We start from the raw sequence: 25,560 nt of genomic DNA, 5'->3' as shown, positions 1-25,560 counted from the left end.
CAGAGAGAGCGACAGAGACACAGGCAGAGGGAGAAGCAGGCTTCCCCCCGGGGTGGGGGGGGTCGATACGGGACTCAATCCCAGGACCCCAGGATTACAACCTGAATCGAAGGCAGACACTCAACTGCTGAGCCACCCAGGCATCCCTAGAACCTGGATTTCAAATTCATAGTAGATCACGGTGTTGGGGTTATGAGACCCTGAAGAACACATGGACACAAGAAGAAACCGCCACCAGGTTCATAATTGCTCATTCATCAATTAGGGTCTGCTTGTAGCTTCTGCCTACATATTCCAACCATGACTCATCAAAAACCAAATTAGCCCATTTTATAAACATTCTCTAGCCCTATCCCCAAATGCTTTCAGGTATCCTGATCATGCTTGGAATCCGGTCATTAGAAGGAATATCTGTAGCAGCTCACATACATCATCACAGAGTCCAGAAGTTTCTAAGAACATTATAAAATTAGCCTCTCTGCCCATGCACACTTTTAAGGCTTACCACAGCGTGTAATAGGCAGCCTCCTAGGACCTAGCATGTGGGCAGCTTAACTAATGCTTGCCGAATACAATATTCCTGCAACAGCTTTACAATAAACCCAAGCCTAGAAAATATCAAAATTTTGGTACCATAAAAGACGGCGTCGTCTCTCGATCAACAGGGCGGTGAACATACACTCTTCCATTCCTGTGATCTTCTATAGAAAACAAACCAATCTCTGGATATTTGTCCACACCAGGTCCACTGATCACATACATTAATGACATGTTATGGGACATATCATTGAACAGCTGAAAGGGAAAAAAAGAAAAGCGGGGGGGGGGGGCGGGGGGGGAGGAAAAAAAGAATAAGAATAAACCACAAGGCACACAAAACAGCAAAAGGCTAGGATTCAAAGGCATTTTTAAAGCACTGTACCTGGCAATTGCTCACCTGAGGGTCTATCCGAAAGAAACAGAAAGACATGCAGAGATGCAGGAACAACGTTTGTCACAGTGAGCAGAGTGTGGGAAGGACGTACGTGCCCCTCCCCAGGGAGAGAATCCTAGTGCGGGACCCCGTTCCTGGGGCGTGGGTCCCCAGTCCTCAGCACTTGCAGGCCCTGCCCCAGAAAGGGGGCGGTGCCTCACTGTTAAACCACAAAGGCAACCTGAAAAGCAACATGCGTGGGGCGATCCCAGTCTGTCTACAGGGACTCATGTTGGTGAGACTACAGGGAAATGTCTGGAAGAGTATGTACCAATGTGTTCATACTGATGATCCCCGCAGGGAGAGGGGAGCAATACCCGTGCAGCTAACATTTGGAAAGGGCCTAGAATGAGCCAGCCTACTACATGCCCTACTTGCCTGAGCCTACTTAATCTTTAGAACAAGGCTGTAATGTAGGTACTGCACGGGCGGCGCCCTGCAAGGACAGGACTCTGGCAGGAAGGCTGTGGTGCGTCCGCGGTAGGAGCCCACCGGGGCCCCCCGACTCTTGGGAGCGGACAGTGGTAGCCACTGAGCCTTGAAAACTTTCTGTAGGTTTTTCTGTCTACAGCAGGCATCTACTATTTTTATGAACACTGCAAGAATACAGATTGTGTTCATTTCTCCTCCAGAAGTCATAGGATGTCAGAGCTGTAGGCACCTAGGCACTCAGTACCTAATTCACAGGCCAGGAGTGTCGTGGAAAGGAATGACGTAGGCCACGTGCAAAAACTCCCACATCGCAGCCCCGCCACGTGCCGGCTCGGGTGCCTCAGCTGGGAGGGAGACCTCAACCTCGGAGGGAGGGAGGGAGGCCACAGGGAGGCGTGGGGCCTGTGGAAAACCAAGCCCCATCCAGTTGTTGCCATGTGGGGAATGTCGGCTCCGTGGGGGCAGATCTTCCAACTTTCAGAAAACCTCAAGAAGCACAAGAATTTCTAATATGATCTTCCTATTGTTTCCATCTTTTTTTGTTGTGGTTAAATGCACACGCCATCAAATTTACCACCGTCATCATCTTTCAGTGTGCAGCCACGCAGTACGAAGCACACTCATGCTGTCGTGTGGCCGCCACCACCATCCGTGTCCAGAGCTCTTTTCCTCTTACCAAACTGATGCTCTGTCCCCATCAAGTGATAAGGCCCTGTGACCTCCTCCCCAACAGCCCCGCCAGCCACTGTTTTATATTCCATTTACTTATTTTTTAATCTCCCTATTTCCCCCACTTCCCAGTCTCTGGTAACTCCAATCTCCTTATTTTTAAATAATATGTTTTGTTTTTTTTTTAAAGACTTTGCATGGGCCAAATAAATCAGGCCAGCAGGCTGGAATGGAGGAGCCCGTTGACACAGGTGACTGATGTTCTCAGCACACGTTCACATGAAGTGACCTGCCCGAAGGCCCCTAGTCACGCAGAGGTAGAGCGGGTTCTAGAGCCTAGTCCAGTGTTCCTCCTACCATAATGTTCCCCCACCCCCACCCGACCTGGCCTCCCTAGCACGTAGCCTTTTGAAAGGCTTGAGACTTAGTCCTCCTGCCGAAGGGGACATGCCTCATCAGAGACAGTGGCAGGGGCCTTCCTTACCTCACCAACAAGTTTGGGAAAGGGCCCTTGATCTTCCTCCTCCAATTCCAGAGTGGTAATAATCCATCTTCTCTTGGACCGCCGTAGGGGCCGGTGGCTCTCTCCCTGAAATTATATGACGACCATGAGGGTGACAATGGTAGCAATGTGGCAGGCACAAACTGGCACCTGATTTGCTTGATATCCCTTGTCCTCACAACAGCCTCTGATGCTTAGAAACTAAAAGTGCCTGATTTCTTAACAACTGTAGAGTTGTTTCTAGACCGTGGGGCATGGGCCACCCACTGATTTTACATGGATCGTGAGGTCATTTTAGCGGCTATGCAGACGTAACATTAAAGATCATTGCCTACTCTGCCAACACCGTCCCATGGCAGACACGCACACAGTTGCTGAATGAGTGAGAAAGTTACTCCCTCCTATTTCTCTTTCTGAAATACTTGATGAGAATGTCTCCATTCAGTGCTGATAGGTCTTTAATGCCTCTTTATCTTCTGTCCCTTCTAACAGGAGGAGACTCAGACTCAGAGATTTGTCAGGCGAGAGACCATAGATTGAGTTTAATCACATATTTATTACAAGCCAAGCTGCTTTCTAGCCACATTGATTTTTATCCACAAACATGTAAGCCTTTTCAAAAATTATAGTTAACTCTTGAACAATGTGGAGTTGGGGCACTGCCCCCCTGGGGCAGCCAAATATCCATGTATAACCTTTGACTCCCCCAAAACTTCACCATTAGCAGCCTCCTGTTGACCAGAAGCCTTCTTGATAACATCAGCAGTCGGTTAACGCACACTAGGTATGTTGTGTGTATTATATGCCCTATTCTTACCATAAAGTCAGCTAGAGAAAAGACGATGTCATTAAGAAAATCATAAGGAAGAGAAAATACATTCACGGCACTGTCCTGCAAGACATCTGCATATAAGTGGACCGTGCACTTCAAACTCATGTTGTTCAAAGGCCAACTGTATTTAATTAGGAAATGAGTTGGGATGCCTGAGTGGTTCAGTGGTTGAGCGCCTGCCTACTTTGGCCTAGAGGGTGATCCTGGAGTCCTGGGGTGGAGACCGCATCGGGCTCCCTGCATGGAGCCTGCTTCTCCCTCTGTCTATGTCTCTGCCTCTGTGTGTGTCTCTCATGAATTAATAAATAAAATCTTTTTTAAAAAATTAGGAAGTGAGTTGATCACAAGAACAAGATGAAGGAAGTATCCGTAAGGCGGCATGAGCTCCTAGCGAAGCGCGGCCACATCCCTGGGCAGTCCAAAGCTCACACGCTGGGGATTGTTAACTTTAATATATCTTAACTCCATGAAGAAGAAAAGAGTGTGGAGAAAGCTCTGGGCTAGCACTGTGTGACTGATTTCTGATGTGCACAGATTGCTCATATCCTAGTAGACATAAAAGCAGCCACTGCAGTTCTCTGACAGTCCCTTAAGATTCCGAAAGGCCACACTTAGTTACTAATTTATTTTTTGAACATGGACCAAGAACTAAAAAACTTGAAATTACAAAAGAATCTCTGAGTCAAGTTTCATCTCACTTGGCTTATGAAGAGAGTGACTTCCAAACCCCACCTGTGTTTGGTCAGTAAGATCATCCTTCTCTTGTTGGAAGCTGTTGACACCGTTGACCTTAAAAATAAAAATGACATGAATTAGTAGGGAAAATACTTGTCAGACTCAGGTAGAAAGTGCCTGAGGACACACACGTCTTCTAGAATGAGAGAAGAGGGGGGAAAAAAGAACTTTATTTGGTTTTGATAAATACAATTTCTTGTTCTTGACATCTCAGGTCATGCTTACTGCTTTTCCTCTGCAACTATAGGGGAACTAAGCAAAAGGAGTCTCGCAGCGTACCGCCGATACCAGCAACGTGTAAAACCAGTGTGCTGCTGTGACGGTGAGTAGCACAGTGGGAGAGCAAACTGTCTATTCAGGATGAGCACGGATGCATTTATGTCCCGTGTAGAAGAGCACCAGATGCTAACTGGTGGAGAGATTCAAGTGGGCTTTGTTTTTCCTGGTTTTTTTTTTTCCTTTATTTTTTTCTCTATTTTTAGACTTTATAAAATCAAGAAAACCGTAGAACTTGTTACTTTTCATTCATATGATTTACATCGAGAATTATTTATTGATAATTTACATCTCAACAAACTTGCTGCCATTCCCCCCACACCGCCCAAGAATAAAAGCCACACACCTAGAGTGAGGCTGTTGGAATAGAGACAGACTCTGCAGAGTATGTAGATTCAACACTGAATGAGTGTGTGTGTGTGTGTGTGTGTGTGTGTGTGTACGCCTACAGCTCTGGTCCACTCATTTCACTACCGTCGAGTATTTCACTACATGAACAAAGGACAGTTCATTTATCCATCCTCCTGGGGATGGTTATTTAGATTATTTCCTGGTGTTTGCTATCACTTAAGGGAAAATGCCGTGCCAATACACGTCCACACGCATAGAGGACGTTTCTGTGGAGCAGCAGGTTTCCAAGCGTGGCCCACTGGGGTCCCTGACGCTACCAGGACGCTACCAAGACGGCCAAATGCTTGCCGAGCCATACCAGAGCATCATTTGCCGATTTCACTGCATGACATTGGCACTGATGGGACAAATCACTGGGAAAGGCGGTGGCAGCAAGACCACCAGCATCCTGCATCTCCATGCTGTACCTGATACGCGTACCTTCATCACCACACACACTCAAGAAGAAGGAGGAAAGGAAAAGCCTGTTGCATTTAGGGATGAGGTAATGGATGAATTGACTTGACGCCTGAAGTCACTTGAGAACTCATGAAGCAGTAAAGGTCTTTAATATTACTGCCCTGCACCACTGGGATGCATGCATTTGTGGTATTCTGCGTGACCAGGTGAGAAGTATGCACAAAACCCCAGGCAACGCTCTGGACGGAGTAGAGTCCCGACAAAAGCACGTGGGTGATCAACAGGCTGGCAACAGCATTTTTCTTGGAAGATTGACTGACAAACTGTGTTGTTCAGGATTGGGCACTCGATAGACAGTTACTTTGATGGTAAACAAGTGAGCCTATCGCTTTGAGAGAAATGGTGAATGGTGTCATGTTGCCAGTAATAAAATGGAAGCTTTCAAGCAAAAATTTAGAATTTTGGAAAACTTGTGTCTGCTACAATGGGCTTGACAGCTTCCAATTGTTTCTGATGATATGTGGAGATATTAAGGAGTGTGATTTTCTGATTTTGCAGAATGAAATAATGTCAGCATTTGGAAGATCTACATAACTCAATGAGACAAGAGTTTCCTTTTTATAAAAAAGATGTTATTTATTTATTTATGAGAGACACAGAGAGAGAGAGGCAGAGACACAGGCAGAGGGAGAAGCAGGCTCTATGCAGGGAGCCTGATGTGGGACTCGATCCCAGGACCCCGGGATCATGATCTAAGCCAGAGGCAGACGCTCAACCACTGAGCCACCCAGGCATCCCAAGACAAGAGTTTCCTAATGATTAATGCATGACATTCCAAAATCATGCCCAAGGAATGAGTATTTCATTCCTTATTGCATTTAGAGATGAGTCATCCAAGATGCTGAGGCCTCAGCACTGAGAAAGAGTCATCCAAGACAAAAGACAGACCAGTGGTTTTGATGTAACAGAGCAAGAAAAGCTTATTAAGATGTATTCAGATTCCACGTGGCAATCAATTGTTTAAAAATACTACTTGTCAAGTTTTGGTGTAATGTCAAAGAAGGATAACCACAAATCTGTCTAAGGCCAATCACACAGTCCTCCCTTTCCATATGCATATCAGTGTGAAGCCAGAATTTCTTCATGTCCTTTAACTAAACAACGTTTACAAGATTGAAAGAAGACTCAGAGAGGAGAATCCAGCTGTCTTCTTTTGGAACAAGAGATTTGCAAGAATATAAAACAGTGCCACTCTTCACACTAAATGGATTTTTTTTTTAAAGTATCGTTATTTTTCATAAGAGCATGTGACATATACTCACATGTACTGGGTTTATTATGATCTTTAATGAACCAAGAAAAGCTTACGATGTCCCAGTCTTAATGTCTAATTAAGACATAACCCACATAAGGACTAGCTCTTCGGGCTCTCAGTAATATGACGAGCGTGAAGGCATCCTGAGAGCAAACCATCAGATGACTGCTACTCTAGGATTTCTGCCTCAGGCTCCGGGACAGGGTGAGTGATTGTGACCCCACCCTCGCCCTGGTGGCTTTGCACCATGAAGGTCCGTCCTTGCTGCCGGCCACACTGCTGCCCGATGGACTGCGTGTTAGCGGTTTTATAGAAAACAAACATTCTTTATGCGTCCTTCCTCCGTGGCCAGCCTCCCTCCTTGTCGGGGGTGGACATCACCCACTCGTCTTGTTTCATTAACGTCAAAGACAATGATATTTGTTCCCTGCTACAGACTAGATTTCCATTTACTCAAAGGGAAAGAATGTTTAAAGTCTTGGCATTCCAAAATCTCAAACGTTGATTCATTCAGACACTGAATGCTTCTTGATTCGTGTTGACGGTTTTAAATTAAGGGCCTAACCAGGTATATGATCTTAAAAATGGAGAGAAAATCACAGTTCTTGCAAAAGAATGAAGAAATTCATTCCATTTCCAACACAGGTCTATTCCCAGGTGGGCAACAAGGAATAGGGAAAGGTTTGACCTCGTCCCTGGCTTCAGTGTCCCCTTCTGTGAGTGAGGGCATGAGACAGGGTGTCTTTACGGGTCCTTTCCACATACAGGCTCTGTGCCTTCCACTCACTCTGGCAGCACTTGAATGGCTCAGCCAATAGCTGAGCTCACCTGAGAGCCATGAGCGCCTAGGTTTGTGCACCTGACACTGTGTGTTTCACGACCCCCCTCCACGCTCACCTCAGAAATTGTGCAATCTTGTCTGGCTGTTGCAGGCAGACCAGAAAAGAGTTATATTTGCCTAAATGACTTTGTAAGTGTGCTTCCTGTATTCCCCATCCTTGCCAATCGTAGGCAGTTCGTCCAAAGAGAATACCATTTAAAAGATGCACATCATGTTTCTATAATGTGAGGGAGAAAACTTTCTAGAGGCTGGTGTCTCTGGCTACAGTGTCCACCAAACGTTGTGTGGCAGGTGGGCATTTGATTGCAAGAGTCACGCACACATCACCTGACAGGCGGTACTAGGCGTGGGGACGTGGAACCAGTAATATCCAGGCTGTGGAACCAGTAATGTCCAGGCTGGCCTGGTCAGGTAGCCATGGCATCGCTGGAGGGAAGTAACCTAGGTGCATGAGAAGCTTTGTGTCTGCAGAGGGTGCTAAAGAACTGAGGAGCCTGCATGGAAATAATTCTTTTTTTCATTGCAAATTTGCAAATTCTTTTTTTTTTCATTGCAAATTTGCATTCGAGAATTTTTTTTTAAAGACGTATAATTGGCGAACGCCGTTGTATTAGCTTCAGGTACGCAACATGAGGATTTGTTATTTGTACATATTGCGAAATGCTTGCCACAAGACGTCTACTTGGCATCTGCCAATGCACACAGTTAAAGCATTATTTTTCTTGTGATGAGAACTTTCAAGGTTTACTCTCTTAGCAACTTGCAAATATGCAGAACTGTCTGATGAACTGTAGCGTCCTGCTGTACCTTTCTGCTGTTTGAAGGCATCCAGTTTGTGACACTTTGCCACCGCGGCCCTCATTGCTTAGTCTCCTGCTCAAGTATATTCTCTCTACAGAAGCTCAGGCGATCTCTAAAAGTGCAGACCGCATAATGTCAGCGGGTCCCCAGGGCTCTTAGGACGTCCCTCCAAGTGCCCAGCTTCTCCTGACACACCATCCCTCACCTTCTGCAATCCACTCACTGTTGCTCCTAAATTGGGGCTCAGCAAGTTAATCACTGATGCTAACAGTTTTTTAAAGATAAGCCGATTTGCGATCTCCAGGGTTAAAAAAAAAAATCAACAATGATGACATAACAGACTTTGCTCACCAGCGATTTCTTCCTCTGGTCTTGGCAGTGGAGTATTCATGAGCCCTCAGGACCAGAAGTTCCCATAGGAGGAGAACAGAGCTCCCCTTATGTGACTTACTGTTGAATCGGGCTCCAAGAGCAAAACCCGCAGTAGAGCCCCAACTCTGTCACTTGCTCTGTGTCCCCCAGACAGCAGGGGTGTGGTGGGGTTCCAGAGAAAGAACAGAGGAGCTCAGAGGGGGGCCAGTGGGCACCTGTTTGGGGTGTCACACATGGTTGTAGGCCAACTCTGGAGCCCACGTAGGAGTGGAAGGAATGGGTTAATTCGTAGCCAATTCAGCAAGTGACCGGGCACCCGCTGGGCGGGAAGCTCTTGCCCTGTTAAGGTACAGGAACAGGATGGGGCTTGCTAAAAACACCTGGTTCCGGCACCTTCTTTCCTCTGCCTTGATCCACTGGAATGGGTATAAAGCTGCTTTCACCAAACATTGAGTTGCCACCCACAGTCCACTCCCTGCTGCCTGCCCCCACTCAACCCACCCTCAGACATGAGTCAGCTTGTCTGGGCTCTGTGCTAATACAATAGAGAAGAGGAAAACATTCCTGTGTTTTCTGACCAGACCACTTAGGGGCAAGGGCAGGAGGAAGAGAAAGATGAGGATGGGCTTGACGATTAAAACAGGCTATCAACAGGATTTGACAAAGTGGGAGATAAAATGAGAGTACTGTTTGACTAAGGACATTTAGAACTGGAAAGGCAAAAAGGGACCAAGAAAATTCTCCAAGCGCCGAGCAACTGGTGCCTAGCAAGACACTCACGTGGGCAGCAGAGCTCCACTAGAGCTCAGGGGATTTCCACCCATCCCCCCATTTTGCTTACTGTTCCATCCCCCATGTCCCACTCGGAGCAAATATCCGATAAATAGTAGCAGCATGGGTGCCAGATGCATTGCCCACCATTTCACTGTGGCTAGAGAACCAGAAGGACACAGGCAGAGGGGCACACCGGCCAAGACCATCTTCACTCTTATGACCACCAGGATAGGGAAGAGCAAATATCAGCTCCGTTTTCAGGTAAAGAAAATGAGGCTTAACGAGACCAAGGTAAAGCCATAAGGCCTACGCCACCTCATAGGTCAGCTAGGTCTGAACGTCTCAGGGGGTACCCAGGCTTTGGGAGTTCTACAGCTCCCGAGAAGGGTCCACGTCCAGCCAGGGTGAGGATCAAGGTCAGTGGTCAGCCCAGAACCCTGCCAGCAGTGGGCGAGCCGAGTTGGGATGCTAAGCAGCCCAGTCCAGACCTACAGGTGACCCTGGGCCAGCTACTACAGGAAAACTCAATGCAACAGCCTCGTGATGGCGGAAAGCCATGGAGTGAGCGGCATGACAGGTGCACGCAATGGTGAGTACCCTGTGGTCAGTACACATGCAACAAGCCTGTGTGTTTTCTGACCTTGATTCCATCTGGGCTGTGGCCAGAGGTTGGGGGGCAGAGGCATTAAGTCCTCCCACCCACCCTGAGGTTGCTCAGATTGTCTGTCACATACAGGCTGAGGTGTGAATAGAAGTACCCTTAGAAAGCTTGGATCAGCACAAATCTAAATGAAAATGGTGTGTACTGTATAAACCAGTTTAAGATGAGTCCCCTTAGTCCAACTCCACCACTCCCCAAACAGGTTGGGACCTAAACCCCTCCTTTGTATACATTCAGGAGCCCCACTGACGGTGCCCTGTTACAGGTGTATGCAGACCCCGGGCCCCCCCACACACACACACCTGCCCTTCTCTCGGGCCCTACCCAGAGCCCTCTTCTCCATCCCTCCCCGGCCCATCACCCCAGGAGGGGCACAGCCAACCAGAGCTGTGCCTTCAGTCCTGAGGCGGGCTCATGGCCCCCAGCCCAGTTCCGAGCACCTGCCCCAGCTCACCTGTAGCAGCAGCAGCAGCAGCAGCAGCAGCAGCACTGAAAGCAGTGGCAACGAGAGGGACGTGTGGCCGTTGGAGCCCATGCCTGCAAGTCCCCCCAGATAGCCGGTGTCCCCCGCAGCCAGGCCTCGAATCCCCGATCACTTCCTTCCCAGCCCAAGCCTCCTGCTGCTCTGGGGGCACTTGTGTTCCTGACACCCTGGTCTCCTCTCTCCCCTCCTCTGGCCCTGACCGCACTTGCATTTATCAGAATGGGCTGGGCCAAGCCTTAAGCTTTAACCTCACAGTGACAACCAAGTTCCCAGGAAGGGAGTGGAGGGGAATTAAACATGCCCTGCCTCACGTGCACAGATGCGGGCTGGAACCCGACCCCAGGGGATTACCCCAGCCTGGGGAACAGGATGCCAGCACCTATGCTCTGTTTGTCTTTAGTTACGAGTCATGTGCTCCGTGATCTCTTTCTGAAGCAGGATATTTTAAGGGCTCTTCCCTATAACGCCTATGCTTTGAAAGGAAAGCAGTGGAAAAAGAGTCTAAGAAAGAGGAACTTTATTAAGGAGAGAAACCCAAGCACTTTCACTCTCCAGAGCTCTGACAATCTTCATCCCAGTCATGTCTCAGGGCTCTGTGCTTTACAGACCTTTTCTACCCAAATTTCTGCTAAGCTTAACTGACTCTGCCCTGTGACTTTGAGATTGATGGAGGATGGAGGGACGGAGATGGTGGGAGATTTGCGCCAAACTGGGGGTATTTGCCCTAGAATACCAGAAAACAGGATTTCTCGCACTCGACACTTAAGGTGGCAATGATTGAGTGTAAGACAAAATCAGAGATCCGTTAATCTAATCACTTGAACGGTGTACCTTGCTACCACTCACCTTGTTTAAAACAGCAAATAGTGAGCTCAGTGAGATGCCGCTGAACATTGTAATTTGAACACTTTATTATCTTAATCTGAATTAGTAGCTTATTATTGGGAAGAGTAACAAATGCAAATTTCAGGTCTCTAAATATTTCCCCTGCATAAATAGAAACGGAATAATAATAATCGAATTCACATTTACGTGTCCATCATGATTATTTTCAAAGTGGGTATTTTTTTTTCCGAGGGAGTCTACTGAAAATTTGATTAAGTTAGAATCTTTAATTCAGAGTTTATAGATCAGATCAGCTAAACCACGTTGAGTGTTTGTGGGAGGAAAAAAAGACGATGCAGGGCGGGGACCCTTTCCCTGAAGTGATGCCAGAGGAGATGATATGGAGCAAGAAAGACAGCCGCTGACCGGAGATCTGGAGAGGCGCTGGGGAATGCTTGCGAAGGGTTCTACCTTGAGATTTGCTCTCAGTTGAAAGACATTGGTATTTTAAGATACTAGAAACAGCCACATTTTCAACATCCTCAAACATTTAGAAGTAACCGAGCGAGATGTCGGCTTCCCGTAAGGCAGCCCTTCTCCCCTTTGGGCTGAGTGCTGCTGGGCCTCACCTGCCGCAGTGCAGTCTCAGGTGAGCGTGAACTGCAAGGTGTCAAGGTTCCCTTTCTGTCCAGAGCATCAGAGACCCCACAGGATCTAAGGTTCCCATCCTCGAGGTGCACCAATACTCTGCAGCCACAAGGTGGCAGCCCCCAGAACCCCAGATCCGCGGAAACTGAGAGATGAAATGTGACCTGAGATAAATGGGGCAGGTGGTCGGAGAGGAAAGGATGAGCACACCAATCATCTGCACTCATCAGCCTCCCCTTGTGTGTTCAGGGGTGCCCGCCCCCCCAGCTCTCAGGATCCTCTGTCACGATAAGCACGCCATGAGTGCTGCTAAGGATTAATTTTGCCTCGAATCATCCACGACAGTCAAGGTTCCCGCAAACGCCAGGCACTCACCCTGAGTGTCACTGCGGGGCCTTAGTACAGGCAGCTTGAACACGTGCCTCCTCCATCTCTGCTGGGGGTGGGGGGGGGGAAGCACGTGGCACAGCAGGTTTCCACTTGCCCAGGAACTGGCGAGTAGGATCCTAACTGAAAATGAGGCAGCATTACCTTCATGACATTCTAAGAAGAGACCCCAACAATTAATAGCAGACACTTCCGGACCCCCAAATCACGGCCAAACGGATCCCATCACCTGGCAGGCCGCCCTCCGCCACTGCAGCCGTGGATGTGAGGAGTCCTGGGGCAGGGGGCCGGCCGCTTTCTGCTTGCCTCATTTGGAGCAGGAGCTGACCTGCCCCCCACACCGGGGAGGGATGGGAGGCTTTCTTTCCATTCTGGGAAACCGTTGGGTTGGATTTTCCTAGGGAATGGAGTCACTGGTAATGGGTGCGGTTGACAAGGCTGAGGGCCTGACGCCCCATCCCGGCTGCTTGGACAGTGGTGTGAGTGACCAGGCCGCGTGTGCCACCCAGGAGACAGGAACTGTGACGGACAGCAGGACCGGGACAGGGGAGGGGAGAAGGGCCCACCAATGCCTCCGTCTGGCATGAGGAGACAGACTTTCCCAGGCTGCCCAAGTAAATGTCAAAGAGGGGATGTGCTGGGGCCTGAGAGGGCCATTGGGAGGGGAGGCGGAGGCAGCGCCAGCGTGGCCACCTGGACGCCTTCTGCGCAGAGGCCACCCCCCATCGGCGAAAGCGTGGAAGGGGGGTCTGTGAGACAGGAGACCTCTGTCCCTGCCGGAGGAGGCAGAGCCCAGGGGAGGGGACTCACATTGTAAAGGGGACCCATCTCCATAGCCCAGGGGCCTGGGGCAAGGTGCCCATGATGGAAGGCAGGGATTCAAAATCCAGGGTGCAGGATAAATTACACGTCTCCTGGTCGGAGCTCCCCATGTTATGTCCATTCATATAAAATTTACCTTCCCCTAAAAGGATTCTGATTTCAAGGTCCTGTTTCTTCAAAGTCACAAGATAAGTGTAGTTTCTCAGAATAGCCTCAGGTAGGGTTAAAGAACAAAACCAAACACTGACAACAGAACCCCAGGGGAGGGCTGTGTCCACATTCAGGGGAGCTGGTCCCCAGCCCAACTGTGACCAACTGAATAACCACAGCTCACGGAAACATGGAACAAGTCCCCTGGTGCGCCGGAGAGTGACCTCAGCGGGTGAACCGGAGGGACCCCCTGGGGAGGGAGCCAGGTGCTCGCAGGGGCAGGCAGGTGGGGCACAAAGCAGAGAACAAGCTGTGAGCCTGGCAGTGTTCACTGGACAAGTCTTTCAACTCCTCTGTATGTTTGAAACATTTGTAAATGATGTTGGGGGAAAAAATCAGAAAAGTGAATCTGATTCCAGCACAGAAAAATCCAAGCTATTATCAAGCGTACTCTGAGCCTCACATCTAATATCGTGCATCGAACACATGTACCCCCATACCTGACACCCACCAAGAGCTGAAGAGTAGACTTCACAGGAGAATGAAATGTCACTTGTATTTCCTGACATTTTTATCTGCCCCACGTTGGTTGCTGCAGTAGTCGTCACACGGGCTGATGAGAAAGTGTGGCCCTTATGTTTTAGTACTTTGTCAGCCCCCAAGAGCTGCTCAGAACATTCCTTTGGAGAAATTTTAGTCTCTTGCCCCTGTTTGTTCAACTAGTAGTTGTAGATGAGCAAATGGGTGGGAGGGTGGGGAACGCTGCCAAGTATGACTGATTGGAGTGTTTCTCACTTTTTTCAAGTATATTTTATACTAATTTTATTGATAATGTAAGTACTGAGCTCTTTCTTCGGTAATTTGTATATGTAAATGTTTTTATGCTTTTTCAGGGAAGAAGGGAGAGAGCAAAATTTGAGGCTATTTTGTGTATCCTCCTGCCTTAAAATTGTCCTGTGCAGGAAAAATGCAGATTTCTGTTAATCAGAACATCTTCAACTGAACCTGCTGGATCACTCATCTCGTTATTATATAAGACCAATAAGTAAAAAGCATTTCATTCCAGCATTTAGAAAATTGAGCAACACAGGACAAAGCACAGCCTTTTCCTTCTCCTTGCTGTACGAGGGCAGGTGTCTGGTGAGACAAGAGTTTGGAGGGAAAGCTTGGTGGTGGGCAGTGGTGACTCTTCTCAACCTGGCCCACGATGAAGGGAGCGAAGGGCCCGGCTAAGGGCAGAAGAGCAAAATGGAAGGGAAGCGAGCTCAAGGTGCAAGTGTTCTAAGAAACCTCAGCTCCTTAGCATTCACCTGCCCCGCAAATTATTGGAAACCATAAATCAGGCCGCTTAGTGACCTATCCTTGAGCCAAGAGATAGCCGAGTGCCTTTAAGCCCTGGAGAAAATCAACAGAGATAAGCAGATGACCTTGCTAGCGTGGCCAGAGTGCAGGGAGGGGTCGAGACCGGATACGCAGTCCAGGCAGTGGGTTCAGACTCTAAGCACCACCAGCAACGCAGGTTTCTCAAATGTGAACTGCCGAGGATCTTGTCCAGATGCAGACTTTCATTCGATAGGGGAGGTAAAATTTGACTCTACCCTCATGGGAGAGGAAAATAATTTCACCTGTACCCTTCCACGTGTTTTTTTTTTTTTTTTTTTTTTTTTTAAGATTTTATTTATTCATGAGAGACACACACAGAGACAGAGGCAGGGGGAGAGGCAGGCTCCATGCAGGGAGCCCGACGTGGGACTCCATCCCTGGTCTCCAGGATCACACCCTGGGCCGAAGGCAGTGCTAAACCACTGAGCCACCAGGGCGGCCCCCGTTCCACGTTCTTCACTGAGAGCTCATGTAAGAAAAGACAGATGCGCAGGAGAAAAACAGAAATTGGGGAACAGGTATGCTTCCTGAACGCATGGGAGAGACCCCAGGAAAACCGAGTCACTCCCCCAAATGGCTCACGCTGCCTCCTTAAATAGCACCTCCAGATAAAGACAAAAGACATTCGTTTTGTTTCTTCAATTCCATGTAGGGGAAGGGAAGGAAAAATAAGATGAAAATTGAGAGGGAGGCAAACCATAAGAGATGCTGAGCTCTAGGAAACACTGGGGTCACGGGGGAACGGGTAACCAGGTGATGGGCATGAAGGAGGGCACGTGATGGAAGGAGCGCTGGTGCAGGCAACTGATGACCTCTACCCTGAAACTAATAAAAAATAAATAAATAGAGACAAAACATGTTGGAGGGGAGCCAGTTATGTGAGTTTACTAGGAAAAGAACAATAAATGGGTGTGGCTGTTTGGCGGATTTAAGTCCATACCTTAATGAGATAAGAGTTGATAAGCGTTTCTAGAGACCTCTTCCTCTTTCTGGTACAGAGCGGGAGACACGCCTCTTCCAAAACGGTAACTTCTCAGCTTTCGGTGATTTCCCCGTGTCTGTGCTGTTCCTTAAAACATATTTTGGGGTGGCAAATTCTGCTTCGCTGCACCCTCTTAGGGTCCTTTTTGGAGGGTGCTGAGAATTAAGGTGATGGACGTCAGAGCAACAGGATAAAAAAGCAGACAGATCATCGAAGACTCAGGTTCTCCGTGACGCGGGGACCTTCGTAAGGAAGGAGGGACCTGGAGAAGCGGTGGGAGATACTTGCTTCGATGTTAGGTTGAAGGAGAAAAGGCACTCAGCCGTGTGTGGAGACCAAGGAAGACAAGACCATTTTAACAAACAACATCTGGGTAGAGACCTGCTGCGTCTCCACCGCTCATCCCTGACGGTAGGAATGTTACTTTTCTTTCTGGCACTGGGGAGGGCGTCTTTCATGCAGGAATTTCATCTCCTGCTTTGAAGAAAAAGAAGAAAGATAAGAGGGTTTTTCTTGGACTGCCTGTTTTTCGAGTGTCTCCCACTGTAGGCAGTAGACCCTCCAGGGGCCTGTTTGGCAGCGGGCGGGGGGGGGGGGGCGGTGTTCTCTCCTTCACCTGCTGTGGAGCACAGCAGCTGGGGACCCTGCCAGGTGCCCGGGATCGCAGGTGAAATGAACCCTGGATTTCTCTAAAACCACCACTCAGGCTAGGACAGGTCTATTCGTGACGATCCCATTTTCAGAATTGCACATACATTGCCCAGTGTTCTCATGGTCCATTCCTTCAAGAGCGAATCGCAGAGGACAGGGATTATTTGCATCCTGTTGTTTGAAACAGGGTCTCACGGAAGATTTTTACAAACGAATGATCTCTGTTCTTTCGCTGAGCATGATTCCCTGCTTGACAGAGCTGATTTATGATGTTAAAGGAATCAAACAAAGAGACCTTTAGACTGAGGTGGTGTCGGGTTGGGTCTAGAGATTTAGTGGCCACCTCATGGATGATGAAACAGCAACATCCAAAAATAATCTACCATTTTATGTACCACTTTATGACTTAAAACGCCCCAACATGGTTAATTTTCCAACTACCAGAAAATTATTTTTAAACCCCCTGATAAAAAGACCACAGGCCCACATGGAGTGGTTTTGCCAGGCCAGCCTTACTCAGAGTTTGGGCTCTCCCACAGTGGGATCTTAGACCCATCAGTCAGGAGCCAGCTGATTAGCACTAGTGAGGCCATCTGCCTGGTAAGACCCCGGCTGTCCCCGAAAGGAAAGTGACCTTGCAATAACCCGGCTACTTTCTTGCCCAGTACACCTTCCTCGTGCCTATAGAAGTCCCTCCTTTTGCACACTCCTTGGAGCTGCCTTCCACCTGCCGGTGGGCTGCTGCCCCACTCATGCATCATTAAATTAAGCCAATAAGACCTATAAAATTTTCTAGGTGGAATTTTGCTTTTTAATGCCCCCAGAATTACGTTTTTATTAAACGGCCACTATCTGGTAGGCTCAAAAGAAGGCACCTTCTTGTCAGAAGTGAGTTAAGGAAAAGGAGCAAAGGGCCTTTGAGAATGTGTGCAGCTCCTGGGGAGAACTGGCACTCAGTCTGGGACTTGCGTGTGAGCACTCGAGCGTGTGAGCTCCTCCTATTACATCTCTTTACTTTTATTCAATTTCCATCCTAGTTCCCTGTTTGACACCTTCCAAGGGAATAAGAGGAATGGGGACTCAAAACACCAGCAGTGCTTCTCAGATGCTCCTAGTAATGTTGGCATGCTCGTTGCTGAGTATTAAGAAGGGACACGGCGCAGAGTCTCCTGCCCACCGGTTCTGTGAGATGTCCAGGCAGAAATGAGAGAAACACAGGAAAAGAACTACAAGAACAGCTGCTCCGAAAGCTGAGAAGTTACCGTTTTGGAAGAGGCACACGGGGAGATCCTCACGTGTTGGGGTGTCTCCCGCTCTGTACCAGAAAGAGGAAGAGGACTCTACAAACGCTCATCAACTCTTATCTCATTAAGGTATGGACTTAAATCTGCCAAACAGCCATACCCATTTATTGTTCTTTTCCTAGTAAACTCACAAGCAAAACAAAACCCTACCTGAAATGTCCATACAGCATTTCCTACGGTGTAACTGATCTCAAGGAAGGAAAAGTCCAGATTCACAAAAACTTACACGTATTGTTTTATTATGTACAAAACCAAGCATATAATAATTATAACAGCAAATAACAAACATGCTCGATTGGGTCAGGCCATCTTAAATGGACTTCTGTACATGCACATGAATGAATTATAAATACTGCTTCTCGGTTACCTTGAAACACAGTACCACCTAGAGTTTTCTAGTTTTAACTATTCAAGTGAGCATAAAGAGGCGTTAGACAATGTTTAAATCATGAAGGTAGAGATTGTTCTGTCTCTCTGGGAACTAGCCTACTGGCTTACGAACCAGGACGAGCCTTCCTCCTTTCAGACCATAGCTGCCATGAGCCCAACGATGCCCCCAATCTTTATTGACACAGGCACCCCCCTGCCCTGCCAGTGGATTACAAACCTTCGGCCAGCGTCATCATTAAAGATTTGAGAAATACTCCCAAACTAAAGAACTGTAGCTAATACCGATAGGTTGTTGCAGTTTGTTTTTGTATGTTTTTACAGCTTCTGCTAACTGATTCTAAGCCTAAAGTAGTTCTTCTTAACTTTCTCTACACCTTTTTTTTTTTTTAACCTTGGATTATTTCAATTGGTTTAAACACAACATGTACGTAAACAACTCCCAGAAATGAGAGGCACTTCTTTGAATACAGTGACACGTCCCCAGACTAGCAGGATGCTGGGTTGCTTAGACCTGACCAACCACAGGAGGCCACGACTCCGCTTTCCGGCGCCGTCTGCGTGAAACTGGTGGGATTCTTGTCTGCAGCATTTAGAACATGAGGCTGAGTCAGGTGTGTGTATCGGAAATCATGGGATAGAGATTGTGCTTACGATCTGCAGTGAACCCATGCTGTTCATCAGGAGCTCTGATCCAATCCCAAGAATACTGGTTAAAATAAACCATCAACCTGAGGCAAAAACGTGAACAAGCAAAGTCACTTTTTCAGGCTTTTAAAATTGTCTCAACATGTGACATGATAACCGTTCCCCAAATGAGGCAACTGACTTCGATTCAAAGAGCAAGGGACAAATATAACATCCGAGGCACCACCTCTAAATTTCTTAATCAGGGTGGCCTTCGGCTCAGACACACACAAGGCAAAGTGAGCATGTGACCCTCACCCTGCAGGACCTCCAAGACTACCCACACAGAGCATTCCTGGAGAAGGCAGCAATTTGGTGTAAACCCCATAGTATTAATAACAGGAGTATGTATATGGATATAATGTGCTTACAGAGATTTATCGGCCCTGAAATCTTATAAAGAGCTGCATTACAAATCGTAGCAGAGGAAGCATCATGAATGAGCGGCAGTGCCAGCTGTGCAGAAAGGACTAGTGCGCCTGTGCTCACAAGCAGCAGCCCAGGTGAAGGACACATGGGGTGCCATGCAGCAACCACAGAGAGGTAAAGGAAGAGCAGTTTTACGTTTGCACACCACAATGCATACACCAAGTGTAAAAGTTACAGCATAACTGAGAACGAGGGAAATAAGGTCCACTAGATGAACATCTTTGTTCCTGTTAAAAGGTACAAGATCCTAGTGCAAGACCATGTTCTCTCCAGTAGGGTGGTGTGAAAGATAAAGAATATAGGATGGAATCTATGAAAATCTAGAAATACAGTCTTGGAAGAAAAGAAAACTGCCATAAAAATTTGTATGTGTTGTTTAACATACTATTAAGGTCAGATTTTTAAGAATGGGATCTTAATATTTAACTTGTGCCCATTATTTCATTAATAAATGCGTCTTGCCCTTGTGCTATTAACTTAGGTGACTTGGATGACATGAGCTGCTCTGTGAAGTCTGCAAGCTAGTATATATATACACTTTCAAATGAAAAGTGCTAAGTTTTTAATTTTCCCCAGAGGTAAAAAGAGAAAAAGAGAAACATCTATGTATGAAAACGAAGAGAATAATCATTTAAAGAGATAAAATCAGCTGCAGTCATTAAAACATCCTGTTCATCCAGCAGTCAGCCAAAGGTTTTACAGATATTTACAATTTCAACAGAAACCCCACAGTGCAACTAGAAGACTGAGCAGACCACGGGATAGGGTAAGGATGTTAAGAAGACACTCCCAACTCCATCTGGAAATGTGTCCTCACCCCTCTGCCCTGAAGCAAAGTGATAAAATCCTGCTCTTAAAACGGATTATGCTGGCTACAAACAGCAGGACCCAGGTCCCAAAGCAGTAATGTGATTACTGTGACAGTCACAGTGCTTTCATGTGTATCTATCTGGTTTCAGGCCTTTCATGCACAAACTCTAAATGGTGGCTTTCCTGTCCACCTCTTCCAGAAGGCATACATGCCAGAAGCGCCAGGGTGCTAAAGGCTGGCTCCCACCCACCAGTGAGGGTCCTGCTGAGACCTACTGCTTCCACCTGGACAAGTCTCTGCCCTACTCAACCTCAGTGAAGGGAATCCGAAGGTGGACTTCACCACCACCTCTGAGTTTAATTAAAACACCTTGAGAACAAAACAAAATAAAACAAAACAAAACACTCCCCCCCCCCCCCCTCCAAACCATGAAAGTATTAGATTCCATGGTCTGGAAAGAACAAGCAGCTTACTAATACTTTTGCTCTCAGGAGAGGTTCCCTACATTGAGGAAGAGCTAGACCCTCTCCTAGGCCTGAAATAGCACAACTCCTGCTTGGATAGTTTACGAGGAGGACACCAGGAACCGTACTTCATATGTTTCAAATTCCACACAGTTTAAGCCCGCACGCATTACATTTTCCATGCAGGTGCTCTGCATGGGGGTGGGGGAGCTGAACCCTGCTGCCAGCCTCAGGTGTGGGCTGGCTGCTGCTTCCAGGGTAGATCTCTCCTTCCCTGTCATTTTATGTCTTTATATGGCACAGACCTGGGTTAAATTTTATCTAAAGGGCTCTTATTTACTTAAGACTGTCAATACCAAGAAAGGCTTATTGAAAGACACCCTTCTTTGGAAAAGCCTGGTGTGGCTAGGGCGAGGGTGGGGCTGCACCGATGGGATCTCAATCCACGACTGAGAGTAAAACGTCCTAAAATTCACAGTATTGTCCCTTTCGGAAGAGCTCTAACGTTTAAGGTGTCTGCACGTCTTTGCAGCTCATCGTTGTGTCGGTTATTATTTGAGTTTATATGTGCTTGGCTTTGCTCCATTGGTTTTGGGTTTCTTCTCGCTGGACGTGGTGGCAGGGGCGCAGGTGCTCGCAGCCCCCTTCTTCCTCAGCGCCGTGTGTGCCTGCGTTCTGGGGGCCGCGCGGGGGTCGGTGGGGTCTGCAGCGCTGGCCCCCCGCGCGGGAGCTCCGGGGCCGCTTCGGTCACCGCGGTCACCGCAGGGCGCATGCCAGCCCTGCTGCGGCCTGGGGCTCTTACTCGCTTTCTTTGTCTGCTCCTCGGTCCTCGGGTCGAGGGCTGGCCTCTGAGAACTTGGCCTGCTGCCCCGCGCGTGGGGGGCTCTGGGGGGACGGTCAAAGGCGTAATAGGACGGCCGCGCTTCTTCGCGGGACAGGTCCTTCCTCCGGGGCGCAGGTGGCTTGCCAGCCGCGTCCTGGGGAAGCCTGGCTGCAGCGCTGGCCACCAGCTTGGCCCTGCCCGGGCTTTTCAGAGCCCCCGACGTGGCCCCGGGGCCGGTGGGAGGCCTGGCCCGGGCGCCCTTCCCCTTCTCGCCCTGCACCGTCTGCATCTGCAGCCACTCGAGCTGCACCAGCCTGTCGATGTACCTGGCGAGCTGCCCGGCGGCGCCGCCCCGAGCCGCGGGGCTGGGCTCGGTCCCCGGGGCCGCGGCCAGGTCGCGGAGGTCCCAGGAGCTGAACGGGGCGGGCAGGAAGTCCGCGTAGCCGTATGCGGGTGGCGGGGCGGCCCAGGGCTCGGCGTCGGGGTCCGGGCCCGGCCCCGCGGCCTCGTCGATCTGCTCCGCGCGCAGCTGCAGCTCCGGGGGCGCGCGCGCGGCGGGCGGCATGGGCACCCGCTCCGAGTCCGACAGGTCGCTGGCGCTGTCCTCGTCCTCGGCCGCAGCCTCCTTCCTGACCTTCCTGCACTGCAGCTCCAGGAACAGCCGGTCCCCCGAGGGGGCGCCCCGCCGCCGGGGGCCCAGGGGGCTCCTTTCGGGGTCTCCTTGCGAGGAACTGCTTTCCCGGGGTCCGTCCTCGGGCGGCGGGGGGGACACGAGGGGCACTTGGGATGCACTCTGCCTTTTTCCTGAAGAATGTTTTGAACGTTGCACTTTATTCCAAGGTGGGCCAGCATTCATGTTGCTGTGAGAAATAAAACTGTGATTCTTAGTTCATAGGACACAAAGCGGCCTGGCTGGGATTAGACAAACAAACTGGCCTGTGCAGCGGCGGTCTGAGCTGGCCCTGGGATGGCCCGCAGGGCCCGGGGGTGGGGGGGCAGGCAGCTCCCGCAGAGCATCAGGCCACGCCGGGCTCTAGCCAAGCATTGCGGGTCGCAGGTGCCAAAAGATGTATAGATTCTGCGGGGCTATCAGGTGGTACCACTTAAGAACAACACTGGCATTTCGTAAAGTGCTCATAGTTTTAGACCAGTCGTGGGTACTTTTAAAAAAAAAAACATCAGTGTGGAGAAAATCTGTCCTAAACTCTCAATCTGTTCTGCTAATAAGGAACAGCGTTTAGTGACACTAACGGCTTAAAAGCCAATGCTTTCTTTTTCAAGCCTATTTTCAATGAAAAGTAAACAAGATGCAAACTGCAAATTTTGTAGCGCTTAATCACTGATTGGTGGTGATTCTCAGCCATGTAAGATCTTAGTATGGACGAGGGTAGCACAGACAACCTGCACCTCAAATCAAAAGCTTATTAGAGTACTTTCAAATAGGAAACGCATTTCAGGAAAACTGTGTTTAAAAGGAGAGAGAGAGAAAAAATCATCTGGTGCCTTAAAACACAGTATGAATGAGAACATAGGATTACAGCTGAATGATGACTTCAATGAGCGCTACTAGTAGAGCAACCGATTCGCCCCCAAGGTGACGTAGGCTGAGGCAGGACCTCATAACAGACTTGAAAATACTTTCTTTTTTTGTGTATTTACCCAAAACATAGCATTTCACTAGGATTCATAATACTTCTGAGGAACACTAAATTGGGTAAAAGAAAATGGGTGGTAAACATGCTTTCTGGAAACATCAGAGGTTCACTGTCCAGCGGTTTCTACCACAGTAAGCAATCATTTGAATACATGTTGTTTCTTAATAAATCTGGAACATGTGGAATCGTGGCCAATAGCCAACATGTGCTCAGTGTATGTTGAGGAAATGGATAAAGGAATTGTTATTTGGAACCCATAACCAAACCTGTTATAACTTTTGTTGATTTTAGCTGTCAGTGCACATCAAGAAAAAGTGATTATCAGTATCCATTTTATATATACAAAAAAAAAAAAAAGGAAACAACCAAAGAATGGTGATTATGGGGCTTACCCAAAATTACAGACCCTGCTAACAGTGGCAGAATTATGACCTCTGGAATTTTTACTAACAAGTAGTGTTTAAAACCATTTTGCCCACTCATGTCTGCTGTTGTATCATAAAAAACATAAATACATATTTCTTATCCACAGACACTATTTTTTTCCCAGCCACACATATTCAGCTTGGAGAACTGATGTAATGTGCTTTTTGCAAGACAAAGCAATCAAAATTATTTACCTGCTTTTCTGATGAGATTTATTCACCCTATTCCCTTTCTTGAAAAAATCAGATGGCTGATCATTTTCTAGGGTTTGATGGACTGTCTAAAAAAACAGACAGGGAGTAATAAATACCATGACAACACATACACACAAAGCAAACAAAACGGCAGAACAAATCTAAGTAAGATTTTCCCTCAAAATTTACATCACCTTTTCTGTAGTGCTTGAAATATTCTTGCTCAATCTGTTGGCAGATGATGACAGCTGGGGAAGTGACTTCTTTATTCCTCTTATATTTGGAAAGGAGTCCTCACCACCGGAACTAGAAGCAACGGAACACTGCCCGTAAGTATGGGTTGCAAATGGTCCTGCCACCGAGTACTGGGCTGGCTTCCACTTGTTTGTTTTGAAATACTTGTCTAGTATTAAAATGTTGGGGGGGGGGTACCACCTCCTGTTTACAGGTTCATCTTGTTTTTTGAAACTTTCTCTCCTTATACACACACACACACACACACACAGTCTCCTTGGAAATAACACCTTCAGGAAATATGTGGAGCTAATTAATAATTAAGGTCGGGTATTACTCCAATCTCCCATGTCCACTCATTCATTCATTCATTCATTCATGCAACAAGTAATTACAGGAGAGCCTTGAAAATGGCCAGGATTAGGCACATAACCCCGATCTCATGGAACTAGAATTCTATTGGGCAGGCTCCCCTTTAATTCTCCTGCCTTCAGGATCACATCAATCCACTCAAAGATCACCAATATAGTAATACAGATCATCATATAACGGCATCTCTGGGAAATTCTGTTGACTCGAATCAAGAATGCTGTCTTCCCTGAGTGGGTGGCCTACTAACAGGGCCCTGATTTGAAAGTGAATACTTTCTTCCATAATATCCTCTGCCTCTGTAAAATAGAACAGCGGTGAGATAGACGGCCTTTTTTTTTTTTTTCCCCTTCCCCAAACTTGGCTGTATTCCTTTTCATCAGCGGGTATGCCTTTTCAGCCGGGGTACACAGGCTCTCACAATTCATGACCTACCACCATCTGCAAGCTTGGTTCATTTTAGATGTAGGAAAGGTTCTTTACCAACCCTCCCTTGATAGTCTGGTGTTCCTTCTGCTTTGTCCTTCTGGACCGTATAAAGGAACCCTCTCTACACCACGCCAGGCCCCAAACTGCTGCCTGGAAATGGCACTTCCACCTTTTCCACTTCATTTCCCCTGGCAGGCTTTTGACACCGTGAGCGGCAGCGCTTTCAGCGCAAGTTACAGTGTGAAGCAGGAAACAAATGCTTACAGGGTCTTAAGATGCTAAGCCAGCTCGCGGTTTCCCTGACCGTGCAGGCTCCCACTGAACAAAGCTGAAGGTCTGAGAGTCTGGCTACAGAAACGCTCCCCGGGCGCCAGGGCCCCAGGCGGGGCGGCGGCATTAATTCATCACCAGGCACTGACTCTCCGTCCCACGTCTTCCTCGGGGGCTGGGCGCCCGGAGCCGCCCGGAGCCGGCCGCGGCAGCAGCAGCAGCAGCAGCAGCAGCAGCACCGCCCCCCTCCCCACCCTGCGGGGACCTGGCTGGCGGTCCGGCGGCAAAGCATTGTGGGTGGTGAGTGGTCAGGACGTGTGCCCTCTGGGCAGCGAGGCTCCCCCGGTCTGGCCGGGGCTCCAGGGTGCAGCGCGGACGTCCAAAGAGCTGGCTGGCCTCCAGGCTTCACAGGAGCCGGGGGACCGGCTCGGGCGCCCCCGCCCCCCCTCCGCCCGGGAGCCCCCGAGTCCAAGGGCCCGAAGCATGCATTCTCCTCGTCCTCGGCGGGTGCAGACACGGATCTGCGATCGATAGGCGCGCGGCCCGGGCAGATGCACACGCAAATGGGTCAGACCTGTCGGGCGATCGCCGAGGACACGTGACGAGGCCGCCCGCCAGGCTTCCCGGCGCGGGGCGGGGAGGCCGGACCCGGGCGCGCTGCGGCAGGGCCGGGGCGGCGGCGGGGCGGGCGCGCGGCGTCACGGGGGGCGGGGCGCAGGCTCTCCGGGAAGCTGCGCCCCGACTTGCAGCCAT

At 48.8% G+C, this 25,560-nt stretch overlaps 3 protein-coding genes and 1 long non-coding RNA gene across 6 annotated transcripts in view; 2 read left to right on the top strand and 2 right to left on the bottom strand.

Moving 5' to 3' along the window:
* The window catches only part of CDH26 (cadherin 26), a 39,308-nt gene extending 28,666 nt beyond the window's left edge, over positions 1–10,642 (bottom strand). The window contains exons 1-4 of the mRNA XM_077874060.1: positions 10,448–10,642; positions 4,141–4,197; positions 2,559–2,663; positions 634–795 (exon numbers count right to left, since the gene is read on the bottom strand). Coding sequence (XP_077730186.1) covers positions 634–795; positions 2,559–2,663; positions 4,141–4,197; positions 10,448–10,528 — 405 coding nt within the window. The 5' untranslated portion in view covers positions 10,529–10,642. The remainder of the gene's footprint in view (positions 1–633; positions 796–2,558; positions 2,664–4,140; positions 4,198–10,447) is intronic.
* A 5,028-nt stretch (positions 10,643–15,670) lies between these two features.
* On the top strand, positions 15,671–20,362 carry LOC144298632 (uncharacterized). Its single transcript, XR_013365577.1, has 2 exons — positions 15,671–16,085; positions 17,363–20,362. It is a non-coding gene; the product is annotated as an uncharacterized LOC144298632 (long non-coding RNA).
* On the bottom strand, positions 17,841–25,483 carry FAM217B (family with sequence similarity 217 member B). 3 transcript variants are annotated; one of them, XM_077873787.1, is made up of 4 exons: positions 25,073–25,483; positions 23,700–23,811; positions 23,506–23,591; positions 17,841–22,090 (listed from the first exon to the last, which is right to left on the bottom strand). In XM_077873787.1, exon 4 carries the CDS (start codon positions 22,084–22,086, stop codon positions 20,959–20,961), a length of 1,128 nt encoding a protein of 375 aa, XP_077729913.1. In that variant the 5' UTR covers positions 22,087–22,090; positions 23,506–23,591; positions 23,700–23,811; positions 25,073–25,483; the 3' UTR covers positions 17,841–20,958. The 3 variants fall into 3 exon arrangements, with proteins under 3 accessions (XP_077729913.1, XP_077729911.1, XP_077729912.1); XM_077873785.1 differs by having other exon boundaries at positions 25,382–25,480; XM_077873786.1 differs by lacking the exon at positions 25,073–25,483 and adding an exon at positions 24,802–25,061.
* A 61-nt stretch (positions 25,484–25,544) lies between these two features.
* Positions 25,545–25,560, top strand: part of SYCP2 (synaptonemal complex protein 2) — a 78,853-nt gene continuing 78,837 nt past the window's right edge. Inside the window, exon 1 of the mRNA XM_077873775.1 lies at positions 25,545–25,560. The gene's annotated coding sequence lies outside the window, so the exon portion shown is untranslated.

The sequence above is a fragment of the Canis aureus genome, chromosome 26 (genome assembly GCF_053574225.1).
Source record: "Canis aureus isolate CA01 chromosome 26, VMU_Caureus_v.1.0, whole genome shotgun sequence".
NCBI lineage: Eukaryota > Metazoa > Chordata > Mammalia > Carnivora > Canidae > Canis > Canis aureus.
This window is presented reverse-complemented; position numbering and strand designations above follow the sequence as displayed.